At 44.8% G+C, this 27,531-nt stretch overlaps 1 protein-coding gene and 1 long non-coding RNA gene across 2 annotated transcripts in view; one reads left to right on the forward strand and one right to left on the reverse strand.

Annotated features, from left to right (window-relative positions):
- Positions 1-9,833: 9,833 nt before the first annotated feature.
- The window catches only part of ATXN10 (ataxin 10), a 146,814-nt gene continuing 129,116 nt past the window's right edge, over positions 9,834-27,531 (reverse strand). Inside the window, exons 10-12 of the mRNA XM_053582507.1 lie at positions 26,077-26,140; positions 10,619-10,806; positions 9,834-10,151 (exon numbers count right to left, since the gene is read on the reverse strand). Of these exons, the coding sequence (XP_053438482.1) occupies positions 10,149-10,151; positions 10,619-10,806; positions 26,077-26,140 (255 nt within the window). The 3' untranslated portion in view covers positions 9,834-10,148. The remainder of the gene's footprint in view (positions 10,152-10,618; positions 10,807-26,076; positions 26,141-27,531) is intronic.
- Positions 10,827-15,124, forward strand: LOC128580545 (uncharacterized). The gene is made up of 2 exons (XR_008378691.1): positions 10,827-13,800; positions 13,839-15,124. It is a non-coding gene; the product is annotated as an uncharacterized LOC128580545 (long non-coding RNA).

The following is a 27,531-nucleotide window of genomic DNA, read 5'->3' on the forward strand; positions in this document are numbered from 1 at the left end:
CTAGGTTGGTAACGACTAACTTTCAGCCCTTCAAAGATACTCTGCTGTCTCCTGGCTTCCTGTTGATAAGTCAGTTGTCAGTCTAATAGTATTTGCTCCTTTGAGGGCAAATTGCGCTACTTCTTGTGTTGGTTATCCACGACTGTATAACAACTTACCCCAAACTCAAGGGCTTTAATTGGGGATGTTTACCGTCTCTGTGGATCAAGAATGTAACCCTCCTGCTGGCTGGAGGCCCCTTCGCTCCTCTTCACAGGAGCACCTCCCAACACCACAGCTCACTTCACTGGAGCAAGTGAGACCACAAGACGCTGGCAGCAAGGTCACTGGCAGCCATCTAATAGATGGCTCAGTCTATTTCAACTAATCACGCAAATGGCACGTTCTGTTAGTTAGAAACAAGTCCACCCTCAGAGGAGAGATCACACAGGCCTGAGTTCCAGGAGGGAAGACCATGGGAGCCGTGTCAGAAGCTGGTCCCTGTCTTTCAGCTGCTTTACAGATCGCCAGGGATTTTCAGTGGTATTATAATGTTTTGTTTTCTTCCATTTATCCTGCTTGGGATTCATGGAGATTCTCAACTCTGTGGCTTAATGTCTGTCTCTTCAAAGTTACTCCTGCCCCATGGTGATGTGTGAGACCCACCAGTGTGAAGCGGGCCTCACCCTCCATCGCACAAGGACAGTGAGTGTATCTACTGTGCTTGAACCTGGTAAACACGTTTCCCACTGTGTGATCAGTCTGCGAGGTCTGCCACACAAAGCGCCACAGACTGACAGGGTCAACACAAAAATTCATTTTCTCCTAGACCTAGAGGCCAGATGTCTTAAGATTGAGGTGTCAGGAAGCCTGGTTTTTTTGAGGCATGTCTCCACAGCACACAGATGGCCACTTTCTTCTGTCTTCACATGGTCTTCCCTCTGTATGTGGCCGTTGTTTTGTTTGTTTGTTTTAATAAAACATCGGGGCAGAGTCTTCTTTTGCTGCCCAGGCTGGATGATCACAGCTCACTGCAGTCTCCAGCTCTTGGGCTCGAGTGATTCTCTGGCCTCAGCCCCTCAAGTAGCTGGGCCTACAGGTGCATGCTGCCACACCGGCTGATATTTTTATACTTTTGAAGAGACAGGGTCTTGCTATGTTTTCCAGGCTGGTCTTGAACTCCTGGCCTCAGGAAATCCTCCTGCCTCAACTTCACACCACATCCAGCTAAATTTCCTCCTTTTAAATCAGTCATACTGGATTAGGGCCCATGCTGTTTTAACTTCATTACCTCTTTAAATGCCATCTCCAAATACAGTCTCATTCTGAGGTTCTGGGGGTTAGGACTTCAACATATAAATTTTGGGGGGGAGGGGGACACAATTCAGCCCACAACACTCGCCAAAATGCTCTTTTGCTTGTAAACATGCTTTTCTTGAATTGCTCTGAAGAATGTCACCAGAAGAGGTGAAAATCATATTTTTACCCCAAAGCCCGCCAAAATTGCAAACATGTTTACCCTGTTGTGATAAGCATATGTTGTTTGTGAGAGGTTGTATGTGCTGAGATAAACATATAGTTACTTCACCCAAAAGAGACAAACACTTGCTACACCCCTACACTGTAAATAACTTTTCTAATCCATGATGTAAATGGAGGTGAGTGTGGGTGGGACTGACCAGAACAATGCAATTGTGAGCTGACAGGGCGGGAAACACGTGAAGTGGACACACAGCCTGCCAGAGCACAGGGGGACCGGCCTAGCACCGGCCACTCATGGGTCTGCAGAGTGCGCTGGGCTGGGAGGAAGAGCACTGTATGTTGGCCATACGTCCACCTCAACCTCTTGTGCAGCCTGGGGCAAGACATTTTTAAATAGTGGTCACTAGAACATTGGCTGGGGCAAAAAATCTGTGAGAGAGAGAGAGAGTGAGAGCGGGAGCACAGGAGCCCAGTCCCGGGAATTGCAGCCCCCCTTTGCTCTTCACAGTGAATGCCTGGCTCATTGAAGGAAAGAAAAGAATCATCTCTCTGGGCTAAGTGGTGCTCATGGGAGTTTTCTTTCGATATTGCTTGCTTGGTAACATTTGAAACCCAAGGTTCAGTTGTGAAAAGGAGATACCCATTTTCCCTCTTCTCAGACTCCACCTGGGGACGTTAGCCCTTCCCTGACTTCCCAGGTCTCATCATTTGTTCTCTTAGTGGTTCATGTTGGGTATTTTTGATCGGCCTTTCATTTACTATTTATCTCTTTTCTAAACTAATCTACTGATTTAATTTTATTCACATTTTTTTAGTTCAAGAATTTTCATTTGATCCCTTATTTTGCTGACCTTTTGGCCACTGTCTCTTGTCTCTTTAAACACACGGAACCAAGTTATTTTCTGCCCGATACCTGGGCTAGCGCGAGCCCCTCCACACTTCTATTTGTTCTGGTTTCTTGTAACTTTCATGTCATCTTGCTACCTCACAGTTGATTTTGAATCGAGTGACAAATTACACAAACAATTTAAGACCAAGGACTGTGTTCTCTGTTCTAGAGAGTATTTGTGTTGCCAGAGTCAGCAATACTCTGGATGCGGGTGTGTCATCAGCATGAGAGGTCACAGCACACCACACCAGGGTCACCTCACTTCAATTTCTGGGACTGAAATGATCAGAACCGAGTATAGTCTCTGGGAGAGGCTATTTCTGGTTCACTATTATTCTTCAGATTCAGCTCTTCAGGTCCCAACCTAAAGAAGTGGAGGTTTGCCAGAGCAACACCCCCATCGCCTTAGCTCTTCAGGGCTCCGTGAGCCCCACTTGGCCTCTTAGCGTCCCTGCCTCCTCTGAACTGTCTCCCAGAGGAGACAGCAGCTCCAGTACTAACCACATCCTCCTGCACCTCCACCATGATCAGCCCTGGCCCTAGAACACCTGTGTCTTGCTAGCTCCTGTTATCTTTAAGCAGTAGTTTGCACCAATTTTTGGCTTGCTTTTTAGTTTTTCAGAAAGGTTTGGTCAGAACTACCCAGGCAACCATCACTGGATTAGGAAGTGCCTTTTCTTTTCTAGTATATTCTGGGAAAAATACCCCTCATCATCCTTCTTTGGCCTCCCATGCCATGAACGTGCAGATAAAACTTCACACCAACTTGGAAGTTTCATGACCCTTTGAGCGAAAAAAAAAAAAAAAACTTCACACACCAAGATGTGCACTGTAGCCTTTGTAATGACGGGACATGAGCCCAGGAGTTTGAGGCTGCAATGAGCTATAATCGGGCCATTACACTCCAGCCTGGGTGACAGAGTGAGACTACAGCAAGACTGTTTCTTAAAAAAAAAAAAATAATAAAGATGAGAAGCAGAAAACAAAGCGTCTAATAAGAAGGGAATGGTCCATTATGGAACTTTTTTTTTGCAGTTTTTGGCCAGGGCTGGGTTTGAACTCGCCACCTCTGGCATATGTGGCCAGCGTCCTACTCCTTTGAGCCACAGGCCCCGCCCCCATTATGGAACATTTTAATGATAAAGGAATTACTATGTTTTAAGCAGGGTGTTTAACATATGGAAAGATCTTATGCTGTAATGTGTGAAGTGTGGCTCAGACTGGGGGCCGTATGTTTGTATCAGGCTCCCCTCCCTACTCCATCACACTCTCTCCTGGATAATTCGTTTATTTCCATGGTTTCCAGTGACTTCAAATACTATTTCCAGTACTGAACTGTCTTCTGGCTCCAGTCCTATGTGGACAATTACTTTTTTTTTTTGCAGTTTTTGGCCAGGGCTGGGTTTGAACCCGCCAACTCTGGCATATGGGGCCGGCGCTCTACCCCTTTGAGCCACAGGCGCCGCCCTGGACAATAACTTTTTAAAATCATCTCCACGTGGACGTCCCCAAAGTATCTATAATTAATTTGCCCAAAGCAGCATTCTGGATTCTGCCTGCCTCAGCGAGCACACAACCATCATCTCCTTAGGGAGTCACTCCTGTTACTCCGTCTCGCCCACCCCGGTGCCCAGCAGCACACCCATGGCTTCTCCCCACAACGCACGCACCAGATTAAGATGTTCCCACCATCTCCACGGCCCCCACGCTTGTCTAAACCTGATCACCCGTCAATAGCCCATCCATTCTTTCTCCACGTTCATTCTTTCTCCTCCCTGACTTATTTTCCACTTTCCAGCAGGAAGAGTGGTCTTTTAACACTGTAAGTAGACTCTTCACTCCTCTGTTCACGGTTCAATAAACTTTCCAATGCACTTCAAGTTCCTTCCATGGCTCTGAAGACCCTGCACAATCTGACTCCTACTCATCCCTCTGACCCAGCATCACACCTTTTCCTCTGGCCACTAGGTTCTGGGCCCACTGGCCCAGCCCTCCTGGTAGGTGACGCTTGTCCAGTTTGGGGGTCTCTGCGCATGTTGCTTCCTCATCTTGAATACTCTTCCCCACTGCTCTGCACAGCTGTCACCTGCTCAGCCTTCGGGCCTCCGTACAGATGTGGCTATCTCAGAAAAGACACCTCGTGACCATCAACTTTTATGTTCTTCGTGGTATTTGCTACAATATGCAATGCTCTTGTGTTTTAGGCATTTGCGTACTTGTTAACCTTCTGTAACCCCCATCAAAAGGTAAGCTTGTCTCGTTCACTGCTGTATTGTCAGCGTGTGGAACAGTTTGAGAGGGAAACTTAGGCTCAGAGTGGTTAAGTAACTTGCCTAAGGTCACACAGCTGGCAAGAAGTGGAGTTGAGATTTGAACTTGGCTTTTCTTTTTAGTAAATGTTGACCTTGTTTTATTATCTGTCTAGAAATCTAGACCATCCTCAACTCAGAGGTGATGGGTGGGCTTAATCCTCCTCCTGGTCTCTGACTCCAGCACACCATGGCCCCTCTTGGCGTTCCTCCTCTTTACACGGGCAGGAGCAGAGGGAGAAGCCCCTGGGCTTCTGGGCGTCCAGGTGGGCGATGAGGGACAGGAGTTCACCACCTGCTTGTAGATCCTGACGTGGGGCTGGTGGATCAGCACTCAGGTGTGGAGGATGGATTTGGCCAGGCTCAGCTTAAACACCTGGGTCTGCAGACACCTCTCCAAGTCCTCACTCTTCATGCCCAGAATGTAATCCAGCTTCCTCCTGCCCTGACCCAGCACCCCGATGTGGACAAGTCACCACAAGCAGCTCCCAGATGGCTCTGCGGATCTTGGCCAGGGTAAATTTGACCCTCCCAATCCGTTCCGGAGCCCATACTTGCCAATCGGCTTCAGCTCTTGGTCAAGGAAGGACTTTTCGAAGGTGTCACATAGGCTTTGTGATAAACCCAGCTCTGGGCCACTGGCTATTGGCACTGCTTGTGCTGTGTGCCTAAATGCCAGCCCTGGTAACTGAGAAAGAGCTGAACTTCTTCTAACTGCAAGCCTATGTTCTTCCCCTGAAGCTCCCCTTGCTCTGTCTAGAGCCACACTCCAGGCACTTCTGCTGCATTTATTTTCTACACTTCTGGGAAAAGCAGCCATATTTTTCCTGTCATTCCTTCCCTTCTGGTTAACTATGCCAATTAATCATTAAGCATTTACTGCTGTGTGACCTTGGGCATTAACCTTGCTGTGACTCAACTTCTTTATCCACGTGGTAAGACTGGTGTTAGAACTATGCACTATACACACAATCATCTGCCCTCACTCTCACTTGCTCCTATGAGGCAGGTGGTATTGTGAGCCCCATTTTCAGTGGGGCTGAAAATGAGAACAAGGAGGCACTGGGGACTGCAGGACCTGCCCCCAGGTCACACAGGTGCAAGAGCAGCGGTGGAGCCCAGAAGCCCAGCTGCAGGGTTTGTGCTCTTGGCCAACACTCTTTACAAAGCAGAGGTAAAAATTACATCCATTTATAAAATGTTACCTAGGCTCTTAAGTGATGTAAAACAAACACAGAGATTAGTAGTAAATGAAGAATGTTGTTAAATATTATGTTGTTTATTCTGTCTAAAGAATGGGCTATTAAAATAATTGTGCTGTTTAAGTAAAAAGAAACATTTAATATAATGTTTCTAATTTAAGGTTTTAATTAAGAACAAATAGTTATGGAAAACTTTCAGAATGTCATTTCCATTGACAGAAATGTCTCTAGTTGTCCTAAGGAGAATATGATGGATATTAATACTGCAACCACTGTGTTTACGAAAAACGCTTAGCTCAAAAATTCATGTCAACAGTAAACCAAATTCATATTCTGAAGCATGTAATATTTGACCTTAAAATCCGATTAAATATATAAAAATGTGTAGGGAATAGGAAAGCAAACATTGTGTCGTACAAACACAAGGAGAATTTTGAAAACAAAGATTTTACCTGATTTTATACAGGCCAATGTTGTGGAACGATCAGAACCTTGGACAGCACCAACAGGGCTTCCCCAAAGGCCTGGTGCAGTGGTTCTCCACCTTCCTAATGCCGTGACCCTTTAATACAGTTCCTGTGGGTCGCGACCCACAGGTTGAGAACTGCTGGCCTGGTGTGCTAGATCCTAATACAAGGTACTTCCTCAACGTCTCTTCATTTTAAAATTCTGCTAAATTCTATTGCTTCACACATAAAAACTGATTCCTTCATATGAGTGGTTCTCAAACTGTGGGTGGTGACCCCTCTGGGGGTCAAATGACTCTTTCACAGAGGTCACCTAAATACATCCTGCTGATCAGATATTTACATTATGATTCATAACAGTAGCAAAATTGTAGTTATGAAGTAGAACAAAAATAATTTTATGGTTAAGGGTCACCACAACGTGAGAAACTGTATTAAAGGGTCGTGGCATTAGGAAGGTCGAAAACCACTACTTTATACACACAACTTACTAACAATAGTTATGTATTTTTTTAAAGTTTTCCTCTCGCCAAGACTAGCATTTTTGTTCTAGTATCTTTTTTATTCATTCAAAGAAAGAAATTAAAGGATAAAAAACCATTTAAATAACACTTAAATGCCAGGTATTATTATTAAATATATGAATGACTTCAAAAAAGAATGGACGTAAGATACATACATATAAAACATTAATTTTTTATTTTAAACTTACTAACTGGCCGGGCATGGCAGCTCATGCCTGTAATCCTAGCTCTGTAACTCCTCCTCTGGGAGGCTAAGGTGGGTGGATTGCTTAAGCTCAGGAGTTCAAGACCAGCCTGAGCGAGACCCTGTCTCTACTAAAAATAGAAAAAAATAGCTGGGCATTGCGGCAGGTGCCTGTAGTGTCAGTTACCTGGGAGCCTAAGGCAAGAGGATTGCTTGAGCCCAAGAGTTTGAGGTTGCTGTGAGCTCTGATGTCATGGTACTCTACCGGGGGTGACAGAGTGAGACTCTGTGTCAATAAATAAATAAATAATTGGCTCGCCTGTAGCTCAAGCAGCTAAGGCACCAGCCACATACACCAGAGCTTGTGGGTTCGAATCCAGCCCTGGCCTGTCAAACAATGACAACTACAACCAAAAAATAGCCGGGTGTTGTGGCGGGCACCTGTAATCCCAGCTACTTGGGAGGCTGAGGCAAGAGAATCACTTAAGCCCAAGAGTTGGAGGTTGCTGTGAGCTGTGACACCACGGCACTCTACCCAGGGCCACAGCTTGAGACTCTGTCTCAAAAATAAATAAACTAATTGGCAACCCAATCACCTCAGTCACTGGCTATATCTCATTTTGCAAAAAGGACATATATTAGTGGTCTGAAAGCCCTATGGTTAGGTTCTGAAGTTACAGAACAAAAAGGTGCATCTTATTATTAGCTTCTAAAATCAAAAGCAACACCGTGAGCTGTCCTACCGCGGACAGATTATGACAGTGTGCCACAGCTGTCCCTTGGTATCTGCAGGGGATTGTTCTGAGGACCCCTCGAAGATACCAAAATCCACAGACGTTCAAGCTCTTTATGTGCCTAAGATAGTGTAGTGTTGGTATGTAACCTTGTGTGTCCTCTGGTCCAGTTTAAATCATACCTAATACAATATAAATGCTATGCAAATTGTTGTTCAACTGTATTTTTAAATTTGTATTTTGTTGTTGTATTGTTATTTTTTATTGTTTTTTATTTTCCCAAATATTTTTGATCCTGGGTTGGCTCAATCCGTGGATGTGAAACCTGTGGAAAGGGAGCCGAGTGTATTACCATCGTGGAAATAAATGTTTTTGAGATCTTCACATCCATTGTTAAGGTATTAAAAACAATCATTCTGTAAATACCTGGACTTAACAGCAAGCAGACCTTTCCCTCCATCTGCTGAAATGAAGTGGGCTGAAGCGTCGTCAGCTGGCTCTGGAAAGCAGCTATATGGACATAGAACTTGCTGTGACCATTCTGTCCCTTTACAAGTTTTGTAAGCTGGCCTGCTTTTTTCTTCCTTCTAAATGACTGACTGAGGTGGTGATTAATCTGCTATAGCATGTAAAACAAGGTTCTCAGGAGCTGTGAGCCCACTGGTAGAGGACAGGAAAGCTGTTGTGCTCAAGAATTAATCTATCCGAGGGAATCAAAAGCAGCCACAATGCAGTCCTCAGCATGTTTTCACTGTGCAGGCCCCACACTTCCTATTTAGAAAACACACAACCATCACCCCATTCTGTATTCTCACAGGCTCCCTTTTATTTATCTGTGTTTGTTATTATATGGCTCATACTGGCATGTTTGTGTGATTCCACTGATGTGCATACTTCTATTGAGAAAGGAAAAAAAGAAGTGTCTATTGCAAACTTTTTAAAAGGGAAAAGGGACTCCCACTGTTTTTTCCTTTGGCTAGGCTTCTATTTACAGAACAGAGCTTTAACTCTTTATTCACCAGAAGAGAATGACTCCTTTGTGTATTTAAAATTTTGCAATGGCTTCTTTACTGATAGAATGTAATAAATGAGAGAAAAATGTTATTCATAGACTGCCACAACCTTAGACGCTGGCGAGTCTTCAGAGTTATGCAGAGCATATTAGATAGCACACGGGGAAACCTGTAAGTCCTTTTCAACACGTTAAAGTTATTTTTACAAAGCAACTTAAGTATGGTACAAAAACTTACAAATACTTTACTTTGCAGCAATCAGTACTGTTGTTAAACTCTTGGTTGGGTCTTTATATTGTTTTTAGTTTCAAAGGCTCAATGGGAATTGTGCAAAGTCTGTAGATATAGTAATTTAGCAACACGGTTGTTTAAGAAGATAATGTTTTAAACATCTGCGACATGACCTCCCACTCGAGTTTTCGTTGGTTGTGTTAATAATTTGGGTGGTTACAAAGAGCTTGCTTAATCCAGTCCTACTCTGATACACGCAGACAGACAGTAAATAGATAGATGTCAAATAAACTCCTGTTCCTCAAAACTGCTTATGACACCCCAGTGAAGCCACAGAGCCATGTACTTCTGAGACTGAAGAAGACATGAACATATCTTGATGCAGAGCAGGACGTGAGTGTTCCTCCCCCGGTGCAGAGGCGTGAGGGTGGGGGTGGTGCGGCACTTGCCCCCACACAGACTGGATCTAGGAGTCTGCTTCTGGGAGGGTTTGGAACTAGAAGAGTTAAACACCCACTGCACATGTTCGCTCACCAGTCTCGCTCTCTGCCACATTCCAAAGGGACAGAGCCCAGTGACAACACAGCCCAGTACCTAAAGTGAAGAGGGAGGGTTCTCGGATTAATTAACTGGAAATGAGTCTTGTCAATGTTTTGGAAAGGCAGAAGGGATGAATAGAGATTGCTAGAATTAATCACAGTGAGAAACTACTCCAACTGCCTGCCAGAGTTCAGAAAACCCAGTGAGAAAATGAAAATAAATGCAATGATGCTGACTTGCTATCTGAGGGGACAAACAGAATCCAAGCAAACATCCAAGTCTTTGCCAAATGAGGGATGTGCCCTCAACGAGAAGGTTTTTATTATTTGCTGTCACAGTGCGTACAATCTACTACTTAAATGCACATTCTATACAGAGGAGCAAGGGCAAACTGGACAGTTACATTTAAAGCAAAGAAACAAAAGCAAACGCAGCACTGTCACTTTTAGCTTCTATCCACTTAACTCCAATGCCTAAGAGATTCATACTTTCCTGATTTGTACCTATAAGACCTCAAACACTTGTAATTTCACATATTGCAGAAGACGAAAATCCATGGAACAGATTCTAAAAATTCAGATAGGTGGTTGCAGTTCACTAAGAAGAAAAAAGAAACAAAATCACAGATGTAACAAGGGAATTAACAAGGATTATCAGACAAGGTGCGGGGCAGACCTCTGGCCAATGATCAAATCACCTGGAGAAAGCAGAGAGAACTCATTCGGTGTCATTCAAGGAGTTTCAGTTCTTCTCACTGTAGTTAACATTAGCTGTCTCTTAAAGAAAATCTAATTCTTGTAACTTACTTTTAGACCATGAATAAATTTTGATATGTTTTTTGTATTTCTCCCCCAGAATGAGCTTGAAATTTTCTTTTAAAAAAGTACGGCAGCATAAAGGCTGAACAAAAAAATTGTTTGCAACTATATTTAGAACTTTCTTTGACAAAGCATTTGAGGGTGAAATTCTCCCGTTCATGTTCTTACAAACCTCATCACGCCCCAGGTAAGGAGCAAGTAGCAAAACTTCCCACAGGTGGGATGGGCAGTACTGGGGATACTCACTGGTGGGGGCACGTCCCTCGTAGATTTTAGAATCAGCTTTTCACCCCGCTTTTCAACTTCAAAACCAATTTTTTTAAGCAGGGACGTGTCTGCCAGCCCCTGGTCTTCCATCTTTGCAATCAAATCTTGGTTTTGGCTATTGTCTTCCGTGAGGTTTCGGATGGCGTACACCACCCACTGGGTCAGAACTGGAGCCAAAGTGAAGGAACCTGCTTCTCGCTTTCCTGTTAGGGTTTCACGGGAGTACCCCCCAGCCCCCAGGCAGAGGGGCACAGAAACACTGAAAGACCAGAATTAATCAAGGTTCTCTTAAGGGCATGTCTGTGCTTAAACAACCAAAGTGCAAAGAAACTAAAAAGCTCTAATGCAGGACGGAGGGAGGGGGGTGGGGCCTTGGTGTGTGTCACACTTTATGGGGGCAAGACATGATTGCAAGAGGGACTTTACCTAACAATTGCAATCAGTGTAACCTGGCTTATTGTACCCTCAATGAATCCCCAACAACAACAACAAAAAAACTCTAATGCAAGCACATGCTCCAGTGTTGTGTATGTGACGCCCAGCAGCTGGCACCCAAAGGGGCTTACTTAATGTCTCAGATTAGCTACAACGAAGTTTGTGAACACAAACGTGCACACACACATGCAGGCAGTGCACGCACTCACTCACACTCCTTTGCTGGATGACTGTTACTGAGTCGCCAGGGAAGACCACAAAGAACACTACAGAATCATGCAGGGGATGAGGCCAGGGTGGGGCAGGACAGTCATCCTGGTCGAGGAGAGCCCAGGTATAACCAGCAATTGTTTCCTAGGAGTCACTATGGAATTTCCCCCTTTCATGAGTCTAAAGATGAAGCCAGAAGGTCTTTGAAGAACTTGCCAAGCTCATTCTGGCATTGGCCCTCCCTGCCTCAGTGCGAGGATCCCACTCAGCACACTCTGCGCTGCGTCCGCAGTCAGACGGGACACACTTGTGAGCACTGGACGGCAGGGCGGCAGCAATGACCGGGGCGTGTGATTTGATCACCAAGAGCTGTGTCAACCTCATGAAGCACCAACGTGCTGCTGCATCTAGTTCTATGAAGAAGTTTACAAAAACTGCAGTAGGGGCACGTAAGAGCCTGCTGGGAACAGGCCTTGGCCCTGTGGGCCTGGCACCCTGGTCCAGAAAGAAGAACAAAGAACCTAGGGTGGAGCAAATACTTTTTCCAAATAAAGAGGCCTCCTTGCCTATGAGGAGACAGAGACGTCAAGAAAAACAAGCCTTTGCCCAGGATGATCAGCAGGTGCGTCCCATTTGGGCGTGTCTCAAAAAGAAAAAAAAAAAAAGAGAGAGAAAAAGAAGAAAAAAGTAAAAAAATAAACTTGTCTACCAAAGTCAGATAATTAAACGTAGCAGCACATGCACTGGTCCATTCAGAGGTGTTTTTTCAGGTTTTAGAAGGATGCTCCAGCGTAATCCCTCCAATGTACCGACAAGCCCTCCCTGACCCTTGGGCGGGTGCACCATGTCTCTGAGCACAGCGTTAAGCACCTGGTCTGCTCCTCCATGTCAGGGGCTGTGGGTCACATATCTCTGGGGCTCTGGAGCTCAGACAGACACAAGAGCCTGGCACGAAGAAGGGCACCAGGCAACATCTGCTGAGTGGGCGACCTGCTGGCCCCAGGAGGCACTGTTGAAACTGCTTGTGGGTGTAAGCGACAGGCCTTTTCCAGATGGCACAGGAGGCTGCCAGTGCCCAGCTGAGGTCGATTCTGTAATTAGTCATCCATTTCTGGTGGGGAAAATGCTCTCATTTTGCCACTGATCTGTCATCCTTTCATGACACAGTCACGGTCCTTCATAAGGGCTATAATTTCTTTTCTGGAGCCAGAATCTGTACAAATACTCAAGATGCGTAAAACCTAAATTTGAGTTTCCACTCCTTTCTACAATCACCAAGCCCTCACTCTGTGCCAGTGTAAGAAGTAAAAATAACCATCCCAGGTATCAAACACTTCACTTCCAACATGTCAATGAATTTTCCAGCAATAAACTATCTACTCAACAACTTTCACACCCAGGATAACACCATTGCTGTGCGTACAAACTCATTTCTCACTTTCTGGAGACAAATAGGAGACAGGGATTAGGAGAACTGACTGAGGCACAAGGAAATGTCTAAGACAGGAGAATTTCAGTCCACATGGACAGTAATTCTCCAATGGCAAAGCGCTGTTCTTTTTCCTGAAACTTGTTGGTTAATCGCTTGACTAATTCAAAGCAGGGAAACTGGAATTCCCACAGAAGTGCTGAGAGCTCCTGAAACTGGGGGAATAGTTGGCTTGGTAATCAAGGAGTCAGCTGCCAGCTCTACCGCTGCCAGCTACAGCCGAGACCATCTCTGAAGGAAAGCACCACCACCCAGCGCCTGGGCAAACAGCCCCTGTATCTTCTCTGGCCAGGTGTCCTCCATTCTCAGGCTCCCACTGGGTCTCACTCTTATCGCTGTCATGAGTCCCTGACCTGAACATGCATCCCCATATGGCTCCTGCCTTTCTCAGAGTACACACTCACTCTAAGTGTCACCTCCTCCGGGAAGAATTCCCTCACTATGCTAGTTACGTCTCGACACTAGCTCATGTTAGATGCACCTGCCGCATGTTTCCAAAGCATTCTCTCTCTCTAACAGTTCTCATCACAATGCACTGAATTCATCGGTCTGTGAGCTCCTTGAAGGCAAGAGCCACACCTAATTTGCTTTTATAACCCAGCAACTAGTCTAGTTCTGGGCACAGAGTGATGTCTAACGCACACTTATTAAACACGTGTAAGTTGTGACTATTTGTATTTCTGTGTGCCCTGAGGGACCGTGAGCCCGATCGTGTGAACACAGCCACGCTGTCTGACGCTGGCCACAGGTGGAGCCAAGGTGCACTACAGTGACACCCCCAGGCTGAGCTCCCTCCTGCTCTCCATGTGGTGTCCTGACTTAGGCTATGCATGGTTTGAGAGATTAGATGAAAGTAACCCAATCTAAATGCAAGCCAGGCAAGGAGGCCTGGGGAAATGAAAGGTCCCTAACAACAGAACACGGATGATTCCCGTGCAGATGGAATGAAAGAGTGGGTTGTAGCCATGTTCGTGTTGGCATGAAGGGAAACCTTTCTATAACACTTTGTGAAAATATTGTTATCATGGTGTTTTAGAAGCATTTCACCCTTAAAATGTTTGGTAGCTCATGTCTATACAAAGAAAACTCACAAGATGCTGACTCCACATCTAAGGAGAAAGGGGCACAGAAAGCCCAGAAGGAGCGAGGCTGATGGAGAGCCCTCCTGGAGGTGAGGGCGCTGCGCCCGCGGAGGCTGGTCCTGCCGCATGTGCCCCCCCACAGGACGAGATGTGACAGTCAAGACGGCTCAGGGAGCAGACTCTCGGCACAGCCACCGACCTACAGCCTGACAGAAGCAGCACCAAAGCTCAGAACAGGAAAAGGCATCTTTGTCTTCTTCCAGAACTGGTATTCTGGAAGGGTGGAAAGACCTGTAAGCTAGGGTGGGGTGGGCGTGGGGAGGGGTGGCCACAGGCCACTTAGGAATCAGCTCTTTCTCAGTACCTTGAGAATCAGAAATAAATGAACAATAGAAAACCCCAACACTTGCCACTCGAGTTTATTATTTACCACTCTTACGTGTTTTTAAGTGAAATTCACCCTCCTTCTCTGGTGAAGGAGAGCTTCATGGAGTCAGAGACCTTGCTGACGCCACACACTCTTTAGGATGGAGGTGAGGCGTCTGTTCCACTCCCTGAGCACCAGCATCTACGACAGTGGTTCTCAACCTCCCTAATGCTGCAACCCTTTAACACAGTTTCTGTGGGTCACGACCCACAGGTTGAGAACCGCTGATCTAGGGGCTCATGTTGTCTGCAAATCAAATACCACACAGCCTCCTTTAATCTGTGCCTATTTCCACTGAGAACATTTCAGCACCACTATCCAGGGTTTCAGACTTCAGAAAAATCAAGGAATCCATTTTTATAGTCGATCCTTTCACAAAATTTGAGTAGCAAAGAGAAACACTGTAAAGTCTAGCCCTAAGAACGGTGCTTAACGTGCAGCCCGGGCCATGAATATGCATGGCACTCCTTGTCAGCACACAGCCCGCACAGACCTAGACAGTCTGAAGTGTCGGAGTGAGATTAAAGCAAGGCTCAGCTAATATTCACATTGCCCTCTTGTTCCCTCTCTAAAGAGACAGAGAGAAAGAAAGAGTGGGGGAGAAAATTAAACATCTTCTAAAGTCTCTAATCCCACCAACATCTGAAGTGCTTCATTGTCTGCTTACTTTGGAAAGAGCTTCTAGCGTTGCCATGGCTACCACACAGAGGCCAGAGCCTGTTTGTTGCAAAACTGCTTTGAAGGAACCCGCCACAAATGCAAGTGTGCAAGCTCTACAGGCTGGCCAGCTCCCAGCAGGGCATCCTGGGGTCCTGACCAGGCCACCAGGACCATAGTGGCAATGAAGCACCTTCAACTGAGGGGTTGAAGGTGCTTCGACACACAAGGCTCAATGTGGCCTGGTACCACTGTGGTGACCAGATGTTAGCAAGGGAGGAAAATGCAGGCTGGAGAATGAAGTGATACAGGGAAAGCAAACCTTTAACAAGGACATTACTGACCCTCAGATTTACACGCCAAACTCAGACGAGCTGAAACACTGAAACTGGAACTGTTTGGTGAGAAAGTGTCCATCTCACCAAAGGCAGTGTTCTCTCAGCCACTTGAATCCATGGTGCATAAAGCCCTAGAGGACGCCGAGACACAGGCCTGCGACCACAGGACTTTGTTCTGCTCACTACTTTGTGTCTGAAGACTGTGGAGAAATGGCCTGTGTTTGTGAAGGACATCAAATTAAAAATAGTTTTAATATATTTAAACGGTTGGGAAAAAATCAAAAGAACAACACTTACTTATAACACAGGATGATTATTTAAATTCAAATTTCAGTATCTATAAATAAAGTTCTAGTGGGGTACGGCCCCGCCCACTTCTCACCAGAGTCTGGGCGGCTGTCTTGAGACACAGCAGGGCTGCGCAGGTGTCCAGAGACAATGTGGCCCACGGAGCAAAAATATTCACCGTGAGGCCCTTTACAGAAAGGCTCGCCAGCCTCTGGCCTAGAACATGGAAGGCGCCAATAAATATTTGTTGGGTGAATATAGGAATAAACCTTTAAGAAAGTATTAGCATTTAAAAAAGTGGACTATTTAAATTAAAACAATTGACTATAAGGTTTAAACTGACTTTTCGGAGGATGTATGTACTTTATATATAATAGCTACATGCAATTTTTGCTTTAAGGACATATGTTTAAAAATTATTTTTAGACAACAAAGCTGTGAAAGCAACACATCTGTGCTGCTGAGGGCAGGGAGCAAAAACCTCAAGGAGCTGCCTCTGGGGCTGGGATGCTCTACGCGGGGCCACCCTGCTCCATGAGGTTTTTATAACACCATGACATCATGTGATACGTTATAGAAAGATCTCCCCAAAGATGAGGACGCTTAATAAATACCTGGCCATATCTCAACAAATTATCTTCTTGGACTTGGTAAAACTGCAGAATGTATTTAGAGTACAATAGTTCAGTTTTAAAATGGTTCTGAAATGCTTTACATTGCTAACACGCTAAAGATCTGAGGATGCCAATTTAATTTGTCAGCCTAGGAAGAAAAACAGCAGAGTGTGGCCCTGAAAAGGTGGCCCAGCCGGGCAAGGGCCACGGTAGGCCCCGCTGACCGGGCTGCAGGGGTTTCATGCCACACTTCGTGTCCAGGAAGGGGCTCGAGGGCAAAGAAGAGGGTGTAGAGAGGAGATATGGGCAGAAAAGGTAGGGGTCCTGGGGGGAAAGTACATCTGAAAAACTCACTCTTCCACAGGCCTCCACGTTTCTGCATTGAAGTTCATTTTCATTCTTTTTTTTTGGAGACAGTCTCGCTTTGTCACCCTGGGTACAGTGCAGTGGCATCACAGCTCACAGCAACCTTAAACTCTTGGACTGAAGCGATCCTCTTACCTCAGCCTTCCAAGAAGCCGGGACAGGCACCTGCCACAATGCTCAGCTATTTTTAGAGACGGGGGTCTCGCTCTTGCTCAGGTTGGTCTTGAACTCCTGAGCTCAAGCAATCCATTTGCCTTGGCCTCCCAGAGTGCTGGAATTACAGGCGTGAGCCACTGCGCCTGGCCTTTTTATCATTCTCTTTTGTTCGCAACTCTCATCTAGAGTGCTCAGTTCTACTACATTCTCTTCTCACTGAGAAAAGCAAAGTGGAAGCCCTTGCCGTGCAGATCCCGGGCAGCATCTCCTTGCATGGAACGTACGGAAGCCAGTAGGGGCGCAGTGACAGCCGCGAGCCTCCCGCCCGCTCCCTCTCCCTCCTCCAAGTGGCTGGTCTATCCTTGTCTAATTTCCCTCCAAGTCTTTGTATTGTAATGTGGGGACATCTGTGCTCCAAGCGTTTCTGAGCAGCACAGTGTGCACAGCTCTGTCTGTATCTGTTCTGGCTTAACAGCACTTAAAAATAGAAACTAAAATCATGAGAACTTGTACTCGCTAATTTACCAATTCATGGCTGACTGCCAGTTACCAAAAGTGGTAAAACATACTAATAAAAAAAGATGGGGAAACGAATAATTGCCGGATTCCCAAATGACAGGTCACAATCTGAAGAATACAAAATATACCTGTATCTAATACATAGTACAAGGAGGGGCAAGGAGTCTCAGCTTTCTCTCCCTTATAAGGGAAACGGCGTCGCAGAAACACACTGCACTCTCTGGCCTCTAAGCTGCTAGGGTCACAGGACATTACAGGAAGTGGTACAAAGGCCCCCAAGACACTGCTCAATTTCGACAGAACCATTTTATACACCTGTCATCTAGAGAAATTTACCTCTGTGCATAACCTGAATCAGCACTTTCTTAAAAGATTTTTGAAACAAAGGCCATATACACTTCCCTTGGTAAGTACAGTGTATTTTCAATAAGCTGACCTTTCAAAGGGACAGGTGGGATACTCCAAGCTTCACCAGGCTCTTCCCCGAGCCTGAACCCCTCTCCTCCTCACTCAGGGCTCTCCCTGCCTCCCAGTACCACGTGGGCCTGGGCACCCTCGCCCCTTCCTGGCACGTTCTCTCTGGCCATCACCAGCCCCAGACGTGTAAGGCCTGCAAATCCACGATGGACAATGTGGATCTGTGGGTCCGTTTGGCAGTGCAGTCATGGGGCGATGATGTCCCTGCTCCTGTTGACAAGTCACCACGTACTGCCCACTCCAAAGCATCTGTGGCTGCACTTGCAGGTCCCACACATTCAGGGCTTGGTGGTGAAGGATCCTGTGGCCCTGAGACTAATTTTGTGCATGACATGCTCTGGCTTCTCTGCTCACCACTTCAGAGCAGAGCATGGCTCAAAGCCTTCACAGTCTGGCATCCTTGTCACACACAGGTTTCAGGGTCAGAAACCAATACCACTTCTAAATAAAACCACACGGAAGGGTCTGAGCCACAAAGTAGTTCCATTTGTACTTGGGGCAGTGCCCCAATGTCACTTCTGAGTCTCCAGAGCATGCTTAGTGGAGTGGGGGGGGGTAAGGGGATCCTCCTTGCTCAGGTGCTCCTCCCTCTCTACTGGGAGTCAGGACTTTCTCTGCAGACACAGTGACTCCTGTCTGACTTCAGGAGCAGCTTCTGGCATGGACAGCAGGCAGAGTGTTTCAGAGATGCCCCCTGTGGTCCTGGGCTTTGGTCTACTTCTCAGGGGGGAGTCCCCATGCCTGTCAGGTCTGGGTTGTGAGGGGGGTGTTACTTCATCAACACCTGTGGACATGCAGTTTCCCGCTGCCACCCACTGCCAGGGATGGTGTGAGGGGAAAGCACTCTGGGATGAAAAGCTTCTGAAGAAAGTAGTGCCAGGGCCTCTGTGCACATCAGAGTCACTGCCAGCAGCATCCTGGCTGGGTTTCACTGTCTGGATGAGGAGAGGCCTGACCACGGGGGAATTTATGAACAGAAGCCAGTGGAAGCACAACAGAAATATAAGCACACGTCTGGCCTCATCTGCCAGTGCCTTGCACTCTCTGGGATCAAGGAATCATCAAATAACAAGCTGGTTGGACTGAATGTCTGTTCAAGGAGCACACTGCTACTTCCAATGTGAGCAAAACTGTAAATTCAAATGTCTCTCACATAAGCCAAAATTGAAAATGGGACTGTCAGTTTACCTTCATAAAACAGTAACACTGGTAAAATTAATACTAAAAACAAAAGCAGAAGTGATCACATTCTGGGACACAGTATCAGGGGCTGTTTGAAGCACCTACAGAAAGTACTCAGTCCTTGCCTAAATTCTGTGCATTAGATGTTACTGTCCTCAATTTTACCCATGAGCAAAACTAAGACACCCTGAGGCTAAGGAAATGGTCCAAGGTCACACGTTTTGAAGTGGCCAGCAAGGTATGAGCACAGGCAGCCTGGCTTCAGCATCCACTTTCCCCACTATGCCGCACAGCCGCTAAGTACCTGCACAGACAGCAGTCAGATGTCCATGTGAATTTGACAAAACCTTCGTTCTATGAGCTTCTATGAGAATGCAAAATCAGGCCATTTCCCAAAGATGGAGGATCTCTTGTAAAAGCAAGAACCTCAGGTGTACAGTTGGCTCCTTGTCACGTTAAGTGCAGCCCACCTTCCGTTTTTGCTTTCCGTGGCTTCTGTCAATCAATGAGGCTCTTCCTGGCAAGGGGCCTGTGCTCAGTTTCCCGAAGGAAAGCTCTGTCTACTCCCCAAACAACCTTTCCCAGCAGCTCACAAAACCCAGCTGCCATTGTTGGGATGGAGGCAGGCAAATTTCTCAGCATGGATGAGGCTCAAAAGCCACACTGGCAATGCCTGCAGCCAGGGTGTCAGACGAAAGATTTTCAGACCAAAGAATGATAGGGACTGTAAAGGCAAGCACCTCTGAAAGTTAGCTTTATTTTTAGATTTTCTAGATTTTTAACCATCAACCAATGAAGAGATGATGTGTACCCGTAAAACCAGGAGGATAAGAAAGCCAAAGAGCCTTCCTGAGTCTCTGTCAGTTACATTCAATGTAGGTGTCTTTTTAAAGTCTTTCTCCTGTAGTTAGTGGTTTTTGCTTAGGCTTTTTGTATCTTATTTAAGAAATCTCTGCCCACTCAAGTTAATAACCATATTCGCCTATGACTCTTTTAGAAGTTCTTTTGTTTTATTGTTCACATTAAGGTCTGTAATTCACCTTAAATTAACTTTTCTGAATAGAGTAAAGGAGGAGCAACAGGTCATTTTTTTCCCCCATTATGTATATTAAATTGGTCCAATACTATTTATAGGAACGATCACCCTTTTCTCACTGAACTGCAGTGGGGTCTTTGCGGAGTCTGTGTGTGAATCTGTTTCTGGACTCTCTATTCTGTGGGTTTTTGTTTGTTTTTGAGACAAGGGCTCACTCTGTCACCCAGTCTGGAGTGCAGTGACACAATTACGGCTCAATGTAACCTCGAACTCTTGGGCTCAAGTAACCCTCCTACCTTGGCCTCCCAAAGTGCAGGGATAATAGACGTGAGTCTCCACACCTGGCTATTCTACCATGTTATCATTTGAATTTAACACTGACCCACAGTACAATCATGTAAGAAAATTTACCTTTCTCATAGGAATCAACAGCTGTAAGAACACCTGTTTGCTGAGATACTATATGCTGGGCACTATAAACATGATGACATTTCACACTTTGGGTAGGTGCCATTTTACAGACAGAGAAAGTAAAACTCACAAAGGTTAAGTGAGATGCTCAGAAATCAGGAAGTGAAGAACCGGCTCGGCACCTGTAGCACAGTGGTTTACGGCACCAGCCACATACACCACGGGTGGCGGGTTCGATCCCAGCTCGGGCCAGCTAAACAACGATGGCAACTGCAACAAAAAATAGCCAGGCATCGTCTCAGGTACCTATGGTACCAGCTACTGGGAGGCTGAGGCAAGAGAATCGCTTAAGCCCAAGAGCTGGAGGTTGCTGTGAGCTGTGATGCCATAGCACTCTACCAAGGGTGCCACAGTGAGACTCTGTCTCTTAAAAAAAAAAAAAAGAAGTGAAGAACCTGGAGTTAAGGTCCGGCTGGCGCCCTTCATCGTGCCAGACTTCCTCAGCACAGGACACCTGGGAGAAGTGCTATTTGGTTATCATTCTCTTGTATTTCTGCATGCAGGTCATTTATTTTTTTATAAATGAGGTCTATCAATACAAAAAAAAAAGAAAAAGGACAAAAACAGAAAGACATGAAGGGAGAAAATAAGAAAGAACCCCCCCAAATCAAAACAATCAAATTTGAGCTCTTATCCTATCCTGTCCCCACTCCCTCCCCTCAAAAAAACAATATGAAAATAAAACCCACATCAAGAACAGATCAAAACATAGATCAAAAAAGACTGAAAGAAAAACACTTCAAATAAAGTTCAGCTGTTTCTATTTGGAAACAACAACAACAACAAAAAATTCCACTTGTCACAACAAACTGACAAATAAGAAATGGACTGTGTGGTAGTGAAGCTGGAATTTTCCGATGGCATCAGATGTCATTACTGTGGGTGACCCAAAAGTGAGTGAACAGCTGGGCGCTAGCTGGGCTCATGCCTCTGAGGCAGCAGCAGCCGGGGAGTCCTTCAGAGTTAATTAAGCTCCTCTCTGAGCTGGTGCCTTCGCCCTGGAATTGGAACAGGACAACTTCCAGCCTCCTCTCTACTTTGGGAGAGCACCAGAGTTTCCGCCTCTGGTCAACTCTAATAGACCTTCCTGAAGTTCCTAATCCCCAGGGTGGCCAAGAAAGTGGAAGTCTTTTATGCAGTCCTGTCTGTAGATTCCAAATAGTTATCCAAAGGTTATCAGAGGGCCCACCACCGTTCCGTGGAGAATGTTCATATTTAGGGCAAGTTTATCCAGAAAGAACAGAGAAGGTGGTACTGTTATTAACTGATATTCTACATGAGCACTGATTCCTGGTCTTAGCACACTCAAAATGCCTACTGCACTGATGAACCAAGAATATTTAGTTTGCCAAAGAATCCACAGGAGAAATTTCTCTTAGAGCCACGCTCCTCCTCCAAGATAAACACACATGCACCAAGCTGCTGTTTGTTCACTTCTTTATTCTTCCCTTTATTCAGCTATCCATCTGAGAAATATTTACTATGTGTGAGACAGAGGTATATTATATTGAGGTAAAAAACAGAAAAAATGGTTCTTGCACTCAAGGAACATGATCTAGAAGGTAAACAAGACATAAATGAACAAACATTTAACTATAAACTGTGCTGAACTGGAGGGTTCTTGCAGGGGACTGGAAGGGACAACCTAATCTAGGCAGGAACTTGAGGGGAGGCTCCACTGAGGGGAGTCACGTGATGACAGGTATGAGTGGTGAGGACAACTCAGCCAGGGCAGACGAGTTCAGACAGAGAGTAGCAGAGATGTGAGAACTTAGGTCCATCTTGGAAACAAAAAAAGTAGGTGTGTCTAGGAAATGCTCAAGAACAGGGAGAATGGCATAGGATACAAATGAAAGGAACTTTTAGGATGTGATAGGCTTTGTATTTATTCTAAGAACAATGGACAGTTGTGGAGGTGTTACGAACAGGGGTATGAGAGCTGGTGTCAGGACTGTGTAGAGTCATGGATGCAGAGGAAAGATCCTATTTAAGTTTAAAAGATCAGCAAAGTCAATGGAAGGGGAATCAAAACCCACCGTAACAATAAGAGCAGAAGCTAAAAGGCGAGCCAGGAAGATATTGCTTAAGTTTAGGACAGAAATAACAAGAGTGTGGACTGGATGGTGGCACTGAGGATGGAAGGAAGAGGGGGGACTTGGGGTACGGTTTGTGTAGAAATCAACATGACACCAGAGAGTAGAAAAGAAAGAGCATCCGAGGGACTCCAGGGTTCTAAGCAATGGCATGGGTGAAGATGTCCCCTCACTGACTGGGGGAGAGAACAGTTTTGAGCAAAGATACTAACAGTTTAACTTTGAATGTGCTAAACCAAGAATGTCAGTAAAACAGCCAAACAAATTGTTCTTTTGTTTGAGACTCAAAGACTGGTTCATTCTCAAGTTTGGAACATATAGGTAAACAGATAATATGAGAAAACTCACAACCTAACTGCATTGCACGTCCAGTGCTATCAGCCTAGGTCAAGTCACCATCACTCTCACCTGGGTGACTGCAACACCTCCAGAGGCCACCTGGTCATTCCATGGGTCCCGAAGTGTGTGTGGACGTAAAGGGCTCAATACATGCTAGAGTAGTACAGATTCCTGTGGGTGGGTGGGGTGTGGTAGGGAGGAAATGTAGCGTGAGAAGAGAGCACCAGCAGCACCTCAACACTGAAGTCATACAAAGAGAAAGCTGCAAAGGAGAATGAGAAGGGGCCAGAGATATGAAAAAAAAAAAAAGAACAAGATAAGATAGTATCATGAAAGCCAAGAAAAAAGCAGTATGTTAAGAAGGAAGTGATTAACCTTAAAAAGATTAAATCTTATAAAGTTTTACATCTTATACAGTCTTATAAAGTTTTAATAGGATGAGAACAATCAGCTTCATTGATTTTGGCAACATGATGATAACAGGTGACTATGAGCAAATGACGAAGCTTATGAACACATTCTTCTATCTCCACTCTGTTTTGAAACCCCACTTGATTTTTTAAAAAGGCACAAACCTGAAAGAGCAAAGAGAACTTCAGAATCTAAAAGGCAGACAGGAAAGAAGTTACAGACGGGGCTATGGCCTACGGCTCTGAAAGGGCCTCTAGCAACCAGCAGACCCAACAAAGCTGATCTTAAGCCGGCACTGAGAAAAACAGAGAAGCGATTCAATGTGTGGAGCCCTCCCGAAGCTCAGGCATTGGTGATCACTTGGGCCTCTTTAATGGGAGATGAAGGTGAAAATTAAAAGAGAAGAGTTGTTTGCAAATTTAAGCAGAAGCTGGACCCCAGTGCCTTTCCTTTATCTCAACAGAAGATTGGAGAATTCATTAATTCAATGAAAAGGCTAAAACCGAGAACTTTGGCAAAGGAGGATGCACCAGGTAGAGCTGGAGGGTAAAAATACTGTGTTGGAGATAGTGGAATTAAGTGAAAGTATACACATTAAAATGTAGATAGCTTGTAGCTACCCCAACAAAACGCTGACAATCATATACTCTTCAGTAGGAGGTGATAAAAATGAAAGCCAAAGAAAAACATTTTTAAACAAACTCCGTTCCTCACCAACGGACCCACATCAAAGGAAATTCTAAAGGAAGGACTTCAGGCAGAAGAAAAATGATCCCATTTAGAACAACCGAGATTATCAACACTAATAAAGTGTTGTGAAAGTGATAAATATGTGCACCCATCTATATGAACACTGACTACACTGAACAACAATATCATTTTATAGAGTTTTAAAAACAGAATAAATAACAACAAGACTATATAAGTTTGGGGATGCTTAATGGTCCTGCATTATCTGGAAAGAAGAGTAAAGGTTTATAAAACATGAGACTTGGCCTAGTTGAGGATACATGTTTCAATTTCTCAGGGAACCATTAACCAAAAAAATAAAATTTTCAACTAAAAAAGGACAAAAACAGGACTATTAAAAATAATCCAAAAGAAATGAAGATAGGAAGAAAAAATAAAAAGACTTAAGCATAATAGTATCAGTAATTACATTAAATATAAACGGGCTAAATGCAATAGCTAAAAATAAAGGACTGTTAAACTAGATTAAGAAAAAATAACTATAAGGAAGTATTATGTTCTGAGAAATGCATCATTAGGCAATTTCATCATTGTGCAAACACCACAGAGTGTATTTATACCAACCTACATGATCTAGAGCCCAGTGCACACTTAGGCTCTAAAGCATAGCCTGTTGCTCCTAGGCTACAAACCTGTAGCAGGTTATGTCAAACCTGTGGCCTGGTTTTGTGAGGACTTTTGCTTATCTGTAGTGTCAGATATCACAAAAAGTATACAGAGACCTTGTTTTTGCTAATCAACTTTAGTTAGTGTTTGTATATTTAATGTGTGGCCCAAGACAACTCTTCTTCCAATGTGTAGCAGAGGAAAAAAGAAGGCTGGACACACCTGGTTATAGCCTATTACCTAAATAGAATAGACAACTGTGACGCAATGATATATACGCTTGTATCAAAATATATCTGAACATACAAAAAGTATAGTAAAATTACAATACTATGTATTAAATACATAATCTTACATGACCACCTACTAAAATGTCATCATGTGGCACATGACTGTACATTCTTGTGGGTTGTGACCCACAAGTACTGTATAAAAGAGCCACATCATTAGGAAGGTTGAGAACCACTGTCATACAGAATGTAATGAAAAGGTTATACCCAAAGCAAGGTAAGAAAGCTACATTAATATTAGGCAAAAAAAGCTTTTTTTCTTTTTTTTTGGAGACAGTCTCACTATGTCACCCTCGGTAGAGTGCCATGGCATCACAGCTCACAGCAACCTCCAACTCTTGGGCTTAAGTGATTCTCTTGCCTCAGCCTCCTGAGTAGCTGGGACTACAGGCGTCTGCCACAACCCCCGGCTTTTTTTGTTGTTGTTGCAGTTGTCATTGCTGTTTTAGCTGGCCAGGGCCAGGTTCGAACCCGCCACCCTCGGTATATGGGGCCAGCACTCTACCCACTGAGCCATAGGCACCACCCCAAAAAAGCATTTTTTAGAGATAAAGATGGTCACTTCATATTGATAACAGGGCTATTACTCAGGACCCATTATATATCTTTACCTAAACACATTGCCTCAAAACATATATAGGGGAAATTTAAATAACTAAAAGGAGAATTGGACAAATCCACAATCATAGGTTGGTATTTTTTAAAACCTCTCTCTGTAATGGGTAAATCAGAGTAGACAAAACTATCAGTAAAAATTTGAGTTTTAAATACCACCATTTACAAATTTGATCTATATACATATGTAAACTACTATACCCCATTACTAAAGAATAGACTTACTATTCACGCACACACAGATCATTTGCAAATATTGACCATATATACACTTTGGCAAGGTGACATTGGTGACACGCAGCACTGGGGCCTTGGATGAGCCACCTCCACCTCGGAGCTTCAAAGCACTCTAGTACGTGGCATGCTGGTTTGCAATGCTCTACTCACCTTCAGAGTTCTAGCTTACTATACTGCAAAGGTTACAGTATAAGGGATGTTCCAGCACTGTGACTTTAGGAAAAGTGGTTTGGCTTTTAGTAATAAGCAAAGTAGCCAACTACATGCTGAAAGAACACCAGAGAAGGGACTTGCTGTGCTAAGATCCCCAGCTGGGAATGAACACGTGGGGGCCCACATACAAGGATACAGGGGTTACTGTCATCGATGTTGCAGTTGTCCAGGATCAAAGGAATGCCATCCAGCTCACTGACCTGCAGAGAAAGAAGATGGATTTACACAATGACAACAGCCTGGGTAGGGTCAGAGATCACAGATGACTTGTTTCTCCTTTTATTTTTCTTATTCAATGTTATAATATTGTTTGTACAATCACTTCAAATACCTATATCAACCCCAAAATATGTAAACAAAGTGACATTTTTTCTTCATCAAAAGTGCTAGGGCAACTGGGTAGCCATATAAAATAAGGATAAAAGCAGATCACTTCCTAACATCATTCACCAGGATAAACTCCAAGTGGATCTGAGATTTAAACTTAAGGAATGAAAAGGTACCAGTAATAGAGGAAAACATAAGTTATTTTTCTCACTGAGAACAGGAAAAGCTTTCTTGCCAGGTGTGGTGCCTCAATGCTATAATCTCAGCACTTTGGGAGGTCCAGACAGGAGGACTGCTTGAGCCTATGAGTTTAAGATCAACCTGGGCAACATATGAGACCCTATCTCTACAAAACACTAAAAAAAAATTAGCCAGGTAGCATGGCACATGCCTCCTCTCCTAGCTACTTGGAAGGCTGAGGCAGGAGGATCACTTGAGCCCAGGAGGTCAAGGTTACAGTGAACTGTCATTGTACCATTACACCTTAGTCTGGGGGACAGAGAGAGACCCTGTCTCTTTAAAAAACCCAGAAATATGGATGGGATGGGGTACAGAGCACAATTTTACCTGAGGGTTCAGAAGGGACTCCAAGAAGTGATGATGGGCAAAAAATACAATACTTACTGAGTCCCTACTATGTATTTTATATATTTTAATACGAAAGGAACTTGTAAAAACTAAAAGCACCAAAAATAGTCCATAGAAAAAAGGAAAATTCATACACAGAAAATGGCACAGGTAAAAAAATACAGATGAACTGTAAACACCCGAGAATGTGCTTGGCCATGCTCAGAACAGCAGAAGGGCAAATTTTTTTTTTTTTGTAGAGACAGAGTCTCACTGTACCGCCCTCGGGTAGAGTGCCGTGGCCTCACACAGCTCACAGCAACCTCCAACTCCTGGGCTTAAGCGATTCTCCTGCCTCAGCCTCCCGAGCAGCTGGGACTACAGGCGCCCGCCACAACGCCCGGCTATTTTTTTGGTTGCAGTTTGGCCGGGGCCGGGTTTGAACCCGCCACCCTCGGTATATGGGGCCGGCGCCCCACCGACTGAGCCACAGGCGCCGCCCAGAAGGGCAAATTTTAATCACATACAGCTTTAAAAGTAACCAAGTAAAAGTATGACAACGAAAGCTGCTGGTGAGGCTACAGGGCAACTGGTGCTTTCATGTACTGGTGGAACGGATGACAAAGGACACAACCCCTGTAGAGTGTGACAGGGGCAACATGCAGCAAAACCACTTGTGTACCCAGTAATCCCATGT

The sequence above is a fragment of the Nycticebus coucang genome, chromosome 3, assembly GCF_027406575.1.
Source record: "Nycticebus coucang isolate mNycCou1 chromosome 3, mNycCou1.pri, whole genome shotgun sequence".
Classification (NCBI taxonomy): domain Eukaryota; kingdom Metazoa; phylum Chordata; class Mammalia; order Primates; family Lorisidae; genus Nycticebus; species Nycticebus coucang.